Source organism: Arvicola amphibius, chromosome 12 (assembly GCF_903992535.2).
Source record: "Arvicola amphibius chromosome 12, mArvAmp1.2, whole genome shotgun sequence".
NCBI lineage: Eukaryota > Metazoa > Chordata > Mammalia > Rodentia > Cricetidae > Arvicola > Arvicola amphibius.
In genome coordinates, this window is record NC_052058.2 from 88,675,666 (window position 1) to 88,690,194 (window position 14,529).

The 14,529-nt window shown below is 41.3% G+C and overlaps 1 protein-coding gene across 5 annotated transcripts in view; it reads left to right on the plus strand.

Moving 5' to 3' along the window:
- The window catches only part of Srgap2 (SLIT-ROBO Rho GTPase activating protein 2), a 211,507-nt gene that overhangs the window by 135,428 nt on the left and 61,550 nt on the right, over positions 1–14,529 (plus strand). For all 5 annotated transcript variants that reach the window (XM_038348994.2, XM_038348996.2, XM_038348997.1 and 2 more), the window contains exons 5-7: positions 4,398–4,460; positions 11,334–11,549; positions 12,352–12,480. In XM_038348994.2, the coding sequence (XP_038204922.1) occupies positions 4,398–4,460; positions 11,334–11,549; positions 12,352–12,480 (408 nt within the window). The remainder of the gene's footprint in view (positions 1–4,397; positions 4,461–11,333; positions 11,550–12,351; positions 12,481–14,529) is intronic.

Sequence of the window (14,529 nt, forward strand, 5' to 3'; positions counted from 1 at the left end):
GCTGCTGGAGCTGGGAGGGTCGGCAGTTGATAGTGATACTCATGGTCACCTCTGACCTTGACTCTGAGGCGGATGGTGAGTCATTTTCTCCTCTCTTCACCTACTTGCTCTTCTATTCCTCACCGTGGAAGGGGCTGCAGGGTGAAGTTGTAGATGAGAGACATTCTTTCTTGTGGCTTTTCCCAGCATTTGAAGACTGCTTTCTTTCCCAGGTTACTAAATGAAAGAATGGAAAATCTAAAACAGGCAAGATGTCCCTGAAGCTTTCATTTTTGCTAGCATCTGGGGCCTTGTAGAGAACTTGTGCATTGCCTTTTAGTCTGCTCTGAAGCGAGCCTGTTTGTCTCTAATATGAACATACTGTTAGAAATACATTCGAGCCCCCAAGAAAGAGACCACCATTCCACATGAAGTCTTTATAAGGCAGAAATTGAATATTGATTAAGAGTAAACAAGAGAAATTTATTCCTGATCAAGCACACAAGGCCAAGAAATATTCTTGATTTTTATTCTAAAGCAAGTGGTGACTGTCTTTTCCATTGGATAGGGTCCCTCCCACTTCAGTCTTTAACCACTGGCTAGCTTTATAAGAATCAGCACAAAGGAAATAAGAAAGGGGTCAGCCACATAAGACCCAAGAATGCAGGGGAACCTTTGTATGAATCCGTTTTACTAGGTGGGGGATTAAAGCCTTTATATAAAAGTCTTACGAGGTGGAAGAGATTTGAAATCGTTGTTGTAAGCAAAAATTTTATGTATTTGACAAAAAGACTAATATTTAATGTTTCTTACAATAAAACATCGTGTAGAACCATAGAATGGTAGAGGTTGGTGTCACAGTAAGCTTCATCTGTCAGTTTGACACAATCCTAGAGTCAGCTGGGAAGAGGGAGTCTCAGTTGAAGAATTACCCAGGTCAGATTGTCTTGTGGCACATCTGTGAGACATTTTTAAATTGCTAATTGACGTAAGAGGGTTTAGCTCACTGTGGGCAGTACTATTTCTAGGCAGGTAGACCTGGAAGCTAACCAATAAGCAGCTTTCCTCCATGGTCCCTCTTCAGTTCCTGCTTTAGCTCCTGCCCTGGCTTCCCTCAATAGTGGACATTGGGCTATAGAAGCCAAATTAACCCTTCCTCCCCCAAGCTAATTTTGACCAGTGTTTTATCATAGAATCAGAGAAACCAAACTAGGACATTTGATAAAGGTCTTAATTTTTAATTAATATTTTAGGTTAGCATATAAAGTAATGACTTTCATTCTGCCTACCCCCTCCCGCCCCACTTTTTGGTTTTTCTGAGTAGCATTGGCTGTCTTAGAACTCACTCTGTAGATCAGACTGGCCTCAAACTCATAGAGAGCCACCTGCCTCTGCCTTCTGAGTGGTGAGATTAAAGGCGTGCACCACTGCCTGGCTTTTGCTGGCACCTTAACACATATGTGTCATTATATTTTGCGCACACTTGTTTCCCTCCCTCCGAGTTCTTCCTATGGCCCTCCCTCCAGCTGTTTCCCTTTCTTCCTCCAGTTCTGCTTTCTTATTACATGTATTCCATTACTCTATTTCCCAGCTCTCTTAAAATCTCTTCCTCCCGTTTCATAATGTTCTTTCTAGTTTCATGGCCTGCACAGCAATTTTAAATCGGGACTCTTTGTGAGAGAACAACTGTGGTATTTACTTTTCTGAGTCTGACTTATTTCACTTCATGTAGTTTCCAGTTACATCCATTTTCTTTCAAAAGTCATGACTTTGCTTTTTTTATGACTACATAAATTTTCTTGTGTATATGCATATTTTATTGCTCTATTCATGTGTTGATGGATATCTAGGATAGTTCCATTTTCTGTCTATTATAAATAGTGCAACAATAAGCATGTATGTACATGTATCTCTGGTACGTTTACTTATAGTCCTTTAGGTATATTCCCAAGATTGGTATAGCTGGGCCATTGAGCTCTGTTTTAGTTTTTGAGAACCCAGCATTTGCTGTTCCTGTTGTCTTATGACACCATTCTTACTGGAGTGTGATGAAATCTAAAAGCAATTTAATTTGCATTTCTCTGATGGCTAAGAATCTTGAATATTTTTTAAATATTTACTGGCCACTTATATTTCTTCCTTTAGGAAATATCTGTTCAGTTCACTGGTCCATTTATTGATTAGATGATTTGGGCTTTGGGGTGTGTTAAATAGGCACCTGAGCCATTTGTCTTGGGTTTGAAACAGAACATCACTTATCTGGGTGTTTAATTTTTTAAGGTATTTGTGGATTCTACATAACCAGATGCATACTTGGAAAAGACTTTTCTCCCATTCTGTAGGCTCTCTTTACTCTGGTGGTTGATTCCTTTGCTATACAAAATTCTTTTTTAATTTGATGTAATCCACTTTCTCAGTTTTTAAGATTATTTCCTGTGCTAGTGGAGTTCTTTTCAGAAAGTCCTTGCAGATGCTATATCTTAAAATATCTTCCCTGTGTTTTTCTCCAGTTGTTTCTAAGTTCCAGATCGTATGGCAAGAAGGACTTTCATTTTACAGAAGAGAAGTTAAGCCCGGAGCAGATAAATTATAGCAAGTGCTGTGGTTTGAATATGAAATGTTATTCATAGGCTGAGTTTAAACACTTTGTCCCCCAGATGATGGGAAGATTTGGGAAGGTTATGGAGCCTTTAGGAGTTGGAAGCTTCCTGGAAAGAGTGGGTCGTGGGTATCAGACCTTGAAGTTTTATAACCCATCTCCACAGACTGATCATTCTCTGCTTCCTGACTTGCCAGCTTCTCCATTCCTGCTACCATGCCTTCCCCACCAAGATAGAATGTATCCTCTTGAACTATAAGCCACAATAAACCATGCCTTCCTTAATTTGCTTCTTGAGAGGTATTTTGTCAAAACAATAATATAGCAAATACATCAGATGATAAGAAAGCTGAGACTAGCAGCAACTTTTACATTTGCTAATTTTAGGGTCCTTCCAGCCTGTTTTTAAAATTATCAAGTACAAAACACATAGCTATTCATGATAGAAGTCACACCTGTGTTATATTCCATAATGAATACCCTAATAGAAAAAAGAAGAGCAAAGAACACCTCAATAGTAAAGTAGTAAAACAGTTTTTAAAATGTTCAGACTTGGGCTGGCAAGATAACTCAGTGGATAAAGACACTTACTAACATACCTGGCAACCAAAGCTTGATGCCCAGAAACTCCATGTTGGAGATAGCTGACTCATGCAAGATTTCTCTGTCCCTAGTGTGCCTTGCGGTGGAGCATGGGGGCATGTGTATGCACACAGCACACACACCTTGAAAGGAGCAGTATGAATAAAAGGACTCATCCCTTGCCCAGGAAATGGTCTATGGATAGTGTCATGTAGGGGTTGGAGATCCAGCCCAGCGGTAGAGTCCTAGCCTGGCATTCATGAGACCTCAGGTTCCATTTTCAATATGGATAAGTAAAAATTTAGAAGTGTGCTTGAGTGTTGTAGTTATCTGAAGGATGGTACCAATTGTTTTTATTCTCTGCCTTCTTAGGCTTGACTTCTAACATTTAGAATAGAAGACACATTTCTTTCCTGCTTCCTCATTCTTTTGTTCCTACTATTCTGTGTGGTTAGATGCCAACCTAGGGTGGGCAGCAGCAGAGTATCAGAGAGCTACTGCTGCTCAGAATTAGCCAGTAAGACACTCCTCAACATATATTATAGAGTCAGGTAGTATTAACTAAATGTTGCAAGAAGTCTTTGTTGAAGAACCACTGCCTTAGGAATTTGGGAAAGAAATGAAGCAACTAAGAATTGGGTGACCCTTAACATCTGTGCCAGGAAAAACAAATGCACTCAATTTTAGGTGGTTTTTCCTTCTATGGAGAAGGAATGTGCAAGCCAATCCTGTGGATCCTAGCTTGCTGCGGTTTGTGTGCTGTCAGGTTTGAAGTACAGTGTCTTCCTGCTTGGAGTTTTCTGTTGAGTTTAAGGTCTTTGGAGTCCCTGAATATTTATATCCTTTTCTTTGTCTCATCATAGTGTACATCTTACTTTCCTTAGTAATCCAATGGAGTGTTTGCCTGCAAATATCTGAGAAAGCATTGTCTACCTAACCACAGTTGCTAGGTAGGATGTGGCTCTCAGGCCTCCTTTTGGGACCAATTGAAAAGTCAAAGGCTATAACCCATTTTCCCTCTACATGATTACCTTTACTGGGCTATAGAAGAGGCTCGTTTCATTTCATTAAAACTCTTTGAATAATCTGACCATAATTGGTTATCTGATTTGCTAGGTTAAATAATGGGCTGTAATTGAGTCTATGTCATTTGCAGAGGCTGTACTGCTCTTGCCTTTGCAGCACCTCCCATCTCCTTCTGTTTTTCAATTAACCTTTCTTCCTCTTTTCTTTACAGAGTAAAGAAGTTGGCCAGCAGCTCCAAGATGATTTGATGAAGGTCCTGAACGAGCTTTATTCGGTAAATCAGATTGGCTGCCTGGCTTTGTGATCGTAGAGAGAAGCAGCATTTGAAAGTTTGCAGCCATAATCATGTCAACAACAGAACTCAGTTGAGGCTGAGGACAGTGCACATTCCCTATTGGGGGTGACCCCACCCATATATTTTTCCACACCCAATTTTTTTCTAAACCAAATGAGCCAAAAATATTTTTTCCAGTTGTGCAATCTTATTGTGACATCATCTGGGGCACCACTGAAAGAAAGAGAGCAGCGAAGGGCTAGGTTACCAGCACAGCTGTCACCATTACCAACAAGCTAGGAACCCCAAATTTCATGGCAAAGAATGTAGCCTACATTGCACTACTTCTTGTTGGAAAACATGTATAGTCTTAAGTTATGCATCAGACCTTATATTCATTGTGGTTTGAGTTAGAGCAGATTCTGTAAAGGGAAGCACAGATTCCTAACGTCTGCAATGTGAAGTACCATTTCAGGCCAAGGGAGTGTTGCAAAAACACAGCAGAGAGGTAAGTTATGGACTTGGAAGAAACAGCGAGTCTACTTCAAACTCTCAGACTGCAGTCTCATAGGCAGATATATGCTATGTTCTCCAGAAAGGCTGTTGGTTATTTTGTCTCAGTTATGTTTTTTTAGTTATATTGAAAACATGCACCCACCAAGGAAGTTTCTGTTGTCATAGAAGGAATGCTTCAGTTGCACAACTTTAAGCTTTTATAGACCCTTTCCAAAGTTTGATTGTATCAACACTGTGTCTAATTTTCCAGAGTTGCCCTAATCTTTTTGAAGGTGAAAATGATTTTCTGTATTTGCTTCTGCCTCACTCCCTCTTACCCCTTCCTTGCTTCGCCCCCTTCCTTCACAGGATGGGCAGGCAGTGGTAACATGCGTCACAAGCATTTGAGAACAGAGAATTCCACATTCTTGTTCCAGAAGCCTAGGTGTGGCCATTATGTCATGGCAACTGTTGGTAAATAGAGCAGAGTGGTCATCTAATTTGCCTCCAGTGATGCTCCAATTGTTTTGAATTTCTACTCTGTGACTCTTATACTCTGAAGTCAAATAATAGCTGGTACCTTTTGTACCCCAAGTTTTCATTTCTCTCAAATGAAGTTAATACTTTTTAAAAATAGAAACATGACATTGTGAGCCATTTTCTAACTGAATGAGTTTCCTGAACCTTATCTTTTCATTGCTTTACTTCTCTTTATTTTTAGAGCATCTCAAAGGTACCAAGAAGAGCTGAGACTTGCTTCCCTAGAGAATTCTCTAGGACAAGTGACACGCTATTATAGGACTCCTTTTCCTTTCCCAATAAAAAGCTTCTTGGCCTGTTTGCTTTGTTGCTGTTGCTCAGGAGTCAAGCAGCAAACCTCAGACCAGCTCAGATCCAGCATACTGCGTTTGTAGTGAGGCAGGAGAGGAAGAACTAACTTAGTTTTACCCGTTGTTGTAGATCACTTCATAAGCTTTGATTTAAAAAGCAAGTGATAGTGTATAAATTGTGCTGGAATGAGGAAGAAAACTGTGGAGCTTGCTGATTTGTCTGATAAAGGACAAGCTGGGAGACCTTACCCCACTCCCTATTTACTTATTTTTAAAAGATGTTTTGTGTGTGCATAAGGGACCATTCCTGGAAGTTGATTCTCTCCTGCCACCTTGTGGGATCTGGGCATCAAACTCAGGTCATTAGGCCTCTACCTAGTCAGTTAAGACTTCTACGATTAGTCTTCAGATCAATATTGTCTAGTTGCTTTTGTGGCAACCATGTGCCTTCAGTTAATACAAAGCATAAAGCCTTCTCATTGGCATTCACATGCAGATTTGGTGAGTGTGCTCCCCCTCCCTGCTTTGAGGTTAATTGGTATACTTGTCATTTGTCTAAGTCCCAAATAGGATTTAGATATTTACCTCTAAATGAAAAGAGAAAAACAGAAGAAGACACCAAGAAGTTCCAGAGAGGGCCAATCTGGTACAATGAGTCTTAAGCAGAGTGATCGCCTCTCCCCCACTCCCACAAAATGGAATGTGTGGTGATGTCTGCTGATGTTTTCAGTTGTCACATCTGAAGGGTTGATGGCCTAGTAACATCTAAAAAGTAGGGGCCAAGTATGTTGCTAACATCCTACAATGTACAGAACAGTTTACCACAATAATTATCCAGCTCCAAATGTCAATAGTACGAAGACCGAGAAACCTGGACGGTCTGGCTGTAGGCCACTAACTTAGACACCCGAGGTTCTCTCCTGTCCTGACCATGAGCTGCATACATTTAGAGGGATACCGCCCACTGCGAAAGTCAGCATGATGATGAGAGTTGGTGTGAAGTTTGTGGGTTTCTCATCCTACTCTTGCCCAGAAGCAGCAGCAAACACCATATTCTGATACCTGCATGCCATGTGGCTGCCAGTGATCAAGGAATTCATATTTCCAAAATATCAAACTATAGTTAAGAGTCAAGTGAGTTTGAAGATTCTGTACAGGTCATTAGAAAAGTTTCAGGATGGAATTAAGAGTTGTTGCTTATGTAGGGTAAGATTAGTTTAGGGCTGGTCTGAAAAAGGCCTGAGATTAGGGTGACTGTCCATCCCTTTTTGCTTGTTAGCCTAATTCTCATAAAAGAGAGCCAGATGTGGTCAGACAACTATCATTCAGCACTTGAGAAGCAGAGGCAGGTGGATCTGTTGAGTTTGAGGCTAACCTGGTCTACACAGTGAGTTCCAGGCCAGCCAGAGCTACACAGTTTCCTGGGACATATTTTTAGTGCTGAATTGGTAGTCTTGAGGAAAGCAGGATGTTAGTCACCCTGCATGAGATAGCGGTTTCCTCAAATAGGAAGTTGATACTACTGCATGCTGGCTTTGGAAAGCTATTTGCTTTACATAAACTTTCTGAGTGTTAGGAAGAGAACAGGGAGAGTTTCTTCCAAGAGTATTTCCCTTATTTGCTCTATGTAAGAAAGCTCTCTGCTTTCACTGATCCTGTCAACAACAGAAATTATTTGTGACTCGTGTGTCACTAGAAAAGAGATCCAGGAATTAAGAAACCCTCTCTTTTTCTCGGTGCTCTTCTTGCAGCTGCCCTAACACCCCTGAATACTCATCTGAGGGGACCAGTTGCTCGAGGGTTGATAATCTAAGTGCTTTCAAACCTTGTTGACCCAAGGGGCAGAGCCCAGGTAGTTCTAAATAAAGATGCCTCTGAACAAGAGATTAAGAACCCCCCCAAGTAGCCAGCTGCTCCCCTGCACCTTCCTCTTCTGTTTGAAGGGGCTTTGATTTCCCTGACTTAGCATTTGGTGCCAGGGGGAGTTTTCCCACAGCTGTTCTTCAGAGAGCAGTCCCAGTGATTCTTGCGCATATGTATGCCGGTCCATTATCCCCCTCTCCATCACAATGAGCTGGCTAGCTTGTAAGCTGTGGTAAAATGGTTTTCATTTTCTTTCTGATGTTGTAGTAATGCCTTTGAAGTCAGAGCTCAGTGCTTCCCAAAGAACTGTGGGATTGTCTGCCTCAACTGTACAGAGAGGCTGTGTCTGGAAAATTCCAGGAAGGCCCTACAGTAAAGAGTGTATATGCAGGCAGGGAAGCCATATGGATTGGCTATGAAGAACCAAGGAAATGCTAACGAGAGGTGTAGGGGAGAAAAAAGGAGAGATAGCGGGACTGTCTTTACTCCAGAGGTGTTAGGCTTCTGTACTATCCCTGAATCCCTGAGTATGTCTCCTTGACTTGGTGCAGCAGCTGGTTGCAGAGCTGCTTTAAATTGAAAGTCAGCACCTGTTCCCTTGAAACATTGTCGGCTAGTAGTCCCCAGATACTGTTTGTCTGTTTGACCCTGTCATTAGGCTGTAGGGATACAAAGACAAGAGAGAGTGCTAAATTCAAGGCATTTCATTTTCATGCTGGGGGAGAGAGGAAGCAGCAAGCAAAATGAGGTAATTCCTTTACATATCTGGAGAGAGGTCATGTTCCTTGGAGAGGTACAAGAATTAAATCTTAATTGCCAGTTGCCAAGGACTCTTCAGTTTTTCACCCTGTGTTCTCCCTAACTCCCTTCATTGACTGAGGACTTAGTTCATGGTGCTGTATCTTCCATTCTCATTCATCTCTCTGGGGCTCTTATTGATAAACTTTTCAGCCTTTTTTTTTCTCTAATACTGTGTTTCCTGCAAATTGCCTATCTTGATCTTGCTTATTATAGAAAACATTAGGAACTTGTGTGTGTGTGTTTTGGGGGGGGGTGCTTTAGAGACAGAGTTTCTCTATGTAGCCATGGCTACTCAGGAACTCTCTCTGTAGACCAGGCTTGAGGCCAGGGATCCACTGCCTCTGCCTACCGAGTGCTGAGACTAAAGGCATATGCCATCACACTTGGCTGCCTGCTCGTATTTTAAAGTGAGGCATATATGACATTTCCCAAGTATGGAAGAAGAGAAAGCAAAGAAAAAAAGTCATGTTATCTTTGAGAATTCAGTTTCTTAGCTTGGATAATGTTTTATTTTCTTTCAATGAGAGGTTTCTTTACATTCTTTGAGGGCAAAGAACAATATAAGCTGTTGTTTTATTCATTGTTATCTAGTACGAAAATTCTTTGAGTGTTCTGATCTCTCATGTTCATTTGCCATGTTTCCTCCTTATCCTGTAAAATAAAAATTCACTATTTTAAAAATTTTAAAAATTACTTTTACCACTGGGCATTGGTGGTGCATGCATTTAATCCTGGCACTTGGAAGGCAGAAGAAGGTGGATTTCTGTGAGTTTGAGGCCAGCCTGGTCTGCAAAATTAATTCCAGGACAGCCAGGCCAACACAGAGTTTCTTTTTCAAAACCACCCACCCCCAACACACACAAAAACTACTGTTATAATGCTTTACTCTAGTGATTAAATTCCTTAATTACATTCAAGTGAAAAAAGGAAAAAGGAGCTCCTCATCTGTCCTTCCTCAGCCAGGAAAGCAGATGCTTTTCTTGCCTCCTAACAGGAAAAGTCATGATCTAGTCAGATCCTTCCTAGAAAAGCCTCTTTAATTCCATTGGTTGTTGGTATTCAGAGTATAAGCAGGGTAGAGCTTCCAGGAAATGTCAGTTCGGAGTAAGGTGAATATTTAAATTAACTCTGTCTCTAAAATGGGACATAGTTGAGACTGCATCGCACCTCTGTTATTCCCCATTGCGTCTCCATGTGATCCTAAGTACAGCCACAAGGTCCCAGGACCCCCAGCCTCAGCACCACTGCCATTCTAAAACAGACACTTTGCGGACTCTCCATGTATCCTGTCTCTAGCTACTAGCAACCTCTAAGTTTCTAAAGTCAAAAATATTTCCAGACATTGCCAGTTGTTCTCTGGGGTCTCCACAGCCCCTGATTGAGGCACTGCTCTCTGTTGAGCAGTTCTCCCTTTGGGATTTCCTCAGCTGTCCTTTATCTTGCCTCCCAGCTAGGTCAGCTTCATTCCTATGCAGAAGGTAGTCACTTAGTAGGTAAGATGTGGACTTTGGGGTTAGATAGACCTAGGTTTGAATTCTGACTCTGCCATTTACTACGTGTAAGACTTTGGGTGCCGTAGGTAATGTAATTGAGACCTACTTCCTTAATCATTAAAAGTAGAAATACCAATATGTCTTTCATAGAGTTATCATGAGGATTAAGTCAAGTGGCACACATAAAACTGCTGGCATACAGCATGCACTGAATGCTAGAGATTATTGCTAATATTGAATAGTGTGTCTCTGTTGTCAGCCACACAAAAGTACACCCTACTCCTAGACTATTTCTCCTCTTCAAAGAAACTTCATGGCATCAAAGTTTCAGCACTCAAGAATTTCCAATTGCTCGATTTGTTATCAAGTGTTTTAATTCGGAAGCTGCCTGTGTGGAAACAGAAATTTCATGCAGAGTAGGGTCGGCCCCTGTGTGACTAGAAGTAATATATTTATTTGGGAGCACTGAAAATTACCTGAGATTCAATCTTCCTGGCCTTCTTGCTAAAAAATCACATTTAACTCCTGGACAATAGCTCCTTTGGAAAACTTGAAAATTACATCCTCTCTCACCCTCATTTTTTTAAGGCAAGGTCTCTGTGTATAGTCTTGGCTGTCCTGGAGCTTGCTATGTGGACTAGGCTGGCCTTGAACTCACTGAAATCTTCCTGCACTACTTCTGGAGTGCAGGCATTAAAGACACGTACCACCACACCTGGCCTTATAGCCTTCCTTTGGGCTTGTGGCCAATCCCAGTTACACTTATATGAAATTTCTTCTTTCCTGCCTCTTACCTGAATTGTACAGTCTGCAGCCTTCACTGGGCATTGTCTGGGGTGTGGAGTCGCTACATGAATGAGACTAAGAGGGTGGGACGTGGGGGTCACTTGGCACAAAGCCAAAAATATGTTAAGTGCTCAGCAGGTGGCAGTCGCTATTGATGTGTTTCTGTGAGAGCAAGTGTGTAATGTAGAGAAAGCAGACCAGAACTTTTGGAACATTTTCTTCTTCCTTGCTTTATATTTGAAAGTTATAAAAATAGAGACTACACCTTTGGTCATGTTTCCTTTTGAGGTATTCTTATTTCTTGTTTTACATAGTATTATAAGGTGACTTAGCAATAGAAATTACTGAGCCAATATAAATGTCATGCTTACAGATAATGATGAATAAAAGTAAAAAATGATAAATTAATATGAAATCATTGCAATAGCATGTTCTATACTTACATGTAGTCCTTAATATACATGTGCTGAACCAGTCATTTCTGGATTTTCCCTATAGAAGAATGTGAATATTGCTTCATATAGGATAGGTCTGGCTGAGTCTATTAGTTTGTAAAGTAGAGTTGACGCCATTGGCTTGACCTCTGGGTGGGAAATGTCTTGCAGGTCATGAAAACATATCACATGTACAATGCCGACAGTATCAGTGCTCAGAGCAAACTAAAGGAAGCAGAGAAACAAGAAGAGAAGCAAATTGGTAAATCAGTGAAGCAAGAGGACCGGCAAACCCCACGCTCCCCTGATTCCACTGCCAACGTCCGCATTGAGGAGAAACATGTCCGAAGGAGCTCAGTGAAGAAGATTGAGAAGATGAAGGAGAAGGTATATGTGCTCTGGCAACTGTAGAGACAGAAAGGGGTGCTCAGAAGGCAAAATTGGTAGTAATTTTCCAGTAGGTATCATGAAGAGTTAAACAAAGGAGCTCTGGGTTCCTTTAGTGCCTGCTGACCAGAGTCCTTCTGTGTCTTGCCATGAGTCCTGGCTATTGGAAAAACCTAAGCATATGAACTCTCAGACTTTAACTTCAAGTATATTGACAAGAATCAGTTCTTAGCTCATTTTCCAAATCAGGTGAAATGTCTTATGCTTTGAGAAACGGGGGAGACTGTGGTGCTTGTGTTTCAGTTTCGATACCAGTGTTCGGGGGAGAAGTGGAAGCACCCTCTCCAGGGTGACAGCAAGGATGGAGAATAGTATGTGAAGATAGACTCAAACCACATTCGTCTCATTAGTCAGACTTAGAGTTCAGCTTAAAGCAGATGTACACAGGGAGTAGCAGCAAAGTGGAGGCTCTTGATGTGCTGTCCTTCATCTCTCACAGAACATTTTCAACCTCTTTTTAAAAATGGGTCAGCAAGATGGCTCATCATGTAAGTGCATTTTTCACTAAGCCTGACAACCCAAGTTCAATCCCAGGAACCCACAGGATAGGAAAGAAATGACTCCTACAAGTTGCCCTCCAATTTCCATAAAAACACAAAGGCCTGTATGCATTTAAACATACACACACACACACACACACACACACACACACACACAGCACTTCACATGAAATAAGTAAACATTTTTGATTTTTTTAATTAAAAAAAAAAAAACTAAAAGTGAACGTATGTTTTCTTCTTAGCGACAAGCCAAGTACACAGAGAATAAGCTGAAGGCCATTAAAGCCCGGAATGAGTACTTACTGGCTTTGGAGGCAACCAATGCTTCTGTCTTCAAGTACTACATCCATGACCTGTCTGATATTATTGATGTAAGTACTAAAGCTGGGGTGGGAGGCTGTGGGCATCTCTTGCCTCGTTTCAGAAATGCATCACTAGTTCCCTCTTTCTGTGTTTAGCCATCTCAGCCATTTTGAGAACAATTTGAAGATGGTGGCATGACTCGCTGTGTAGAGGTGATGTGCTTCACACTGCTGTCTTCATGCTGCACAGCGCTCGTGAGAGAAAAGCAACCATCTGTAGCTATTGACTGACACCCAGAGAGTTCAGTGATTTGTCCAGAGTTAGTAAAAGGATGGGACAAAATTGACACCAAATTCTGATACCTAAACCCATGTTCATGACTGCTGTGCTCTTCTGTTTATCAAAAACTAGCTCTTACATCAGACTATCAGAAGCTTGTGGAAAGCAGCAACAAGAGGAGTTAAAATGCCATGCTGATATTTACATATCCACTCCTGTTTCCTGGTCTTTTCCCATCTCGTTGTCACATCACCCTTACTGTCTTAATCTGTGATCCAGAGAGTTAAGAGACATGCTTGCCCAAGGTTATGGGTTTGCGCTGTGCTGCAGATGAGGGTCCTGTCTAGAAGACATCCAGATGCTACTGATATCTGCCCTGTTCTCTTTTGAGATGTGGTGCAAAAATGAGAGAGAAAGAGGATTAGTTTGCATGTATGTTTTGTAGGCAACCATTTGTCTTTGACCTCCTGGGTTAGTCTTTGCTTTGGTTTCTTACTGCTTCTGCTCAATCTCTGTGTCCTAAAATGTCTCTCACATGCAGACTACAGTCTGGCCCAATTCCTGGGCAAGCTTTATATGAAACTATATAAGCATACCCTTTCTCATGTCTCCTTCCAACCACCAAAGTACGTCTGGAACCAGCTGATTGAGCATCAGCAGTCCAGTCTTAGGACACCAGCAGTATCCGTTCTGAGACCTGCTGTTTGCTTTAGGTTCTTGGCAACAGCAGCTGAGCTTGCAAGATTCTGGCCCAAATTGCACATGATTTTCTACTTTGGTTTCTTCACAAGTACACCTGCTGTGCTTTACATCATGTGGGGAATGTGGGCTCAGATTCACTATTATATAATTAGTTAGCACATCTTAGGCTTGCTGCTCAACTATTCTGGAACTCTGCTTTATTTCCTACTTCTCTACCCCTAGTAAAATAAAGACCTGGACAGTTTAAATCTGCCCTATATCAGAGTTGCTGGGGAACTTCTCTAAAATACAGACTGCTTTCCTTTCAGCCAGGGAGTTTTGATCAGCAGGTTTTGGCCTCCTAACGCCTTAGATATCATCGTCTCAGCTGGTAAGTGGAGCCTTGGTCTATGTTCAGGCTCCTTTGTTCTCTCTGCTTGTTGATGCCAATCTGAACACTGTCCTTCAGTAGAGGTCAAAACCCTAAACCAGTCCTTTTATTCTTCTGCTTCACTGTTGGTGGAGACCCATTCTTAGCATGAGGAAGACAGTCACTTTTTATGTTCACGTTCTGCTATTTACCCCACATTTGGTAAAATAAATAAAATTTAAAAATTAGACCAGACAGGGTATTGTACCTCTTTTACTGGGTTGTCCTCTTTCTTTGCCTCTAGAGGATATGTATACCAGTTTCAATAAATTGCTTACTTCAGGAGAAAAGAGGCTTTTGCTGTATGAATTACAACCTTTGTAACAAGTAGGCACTTCATCAGGCATGGGCAGATGTCTTAAAAACCATATAAGAAGCAAACTGTTTTGTACTTTTTTCCCTCAAAATAAATAAGTAGCCTGCTGAGAGCCTAACTTTATAGGTTGTGATTTGAAGAGCATTGGAAAAGAAGACAGCCTTTGTAGTGTTTATTCGACAGGCATGGGTGTAGGGGTGGTGAACAAGTCGAGGGTGGCAGCATTCCAGGCTGTGAGCAAATTTGTTCTTGTTTGGATTGTATTTTGACTGTATCTTATTTTATTTTTTGTTTGGTATTTTATTTTTTTAGAATGAAGGTTACTATTTTTGTTCTTTGGGTTTTTTTGTTTTTGTTTTGTTTTATAGAGACAGGGTTTCTCTGTGTACCGTTGACTGTCCTGGAACTTGC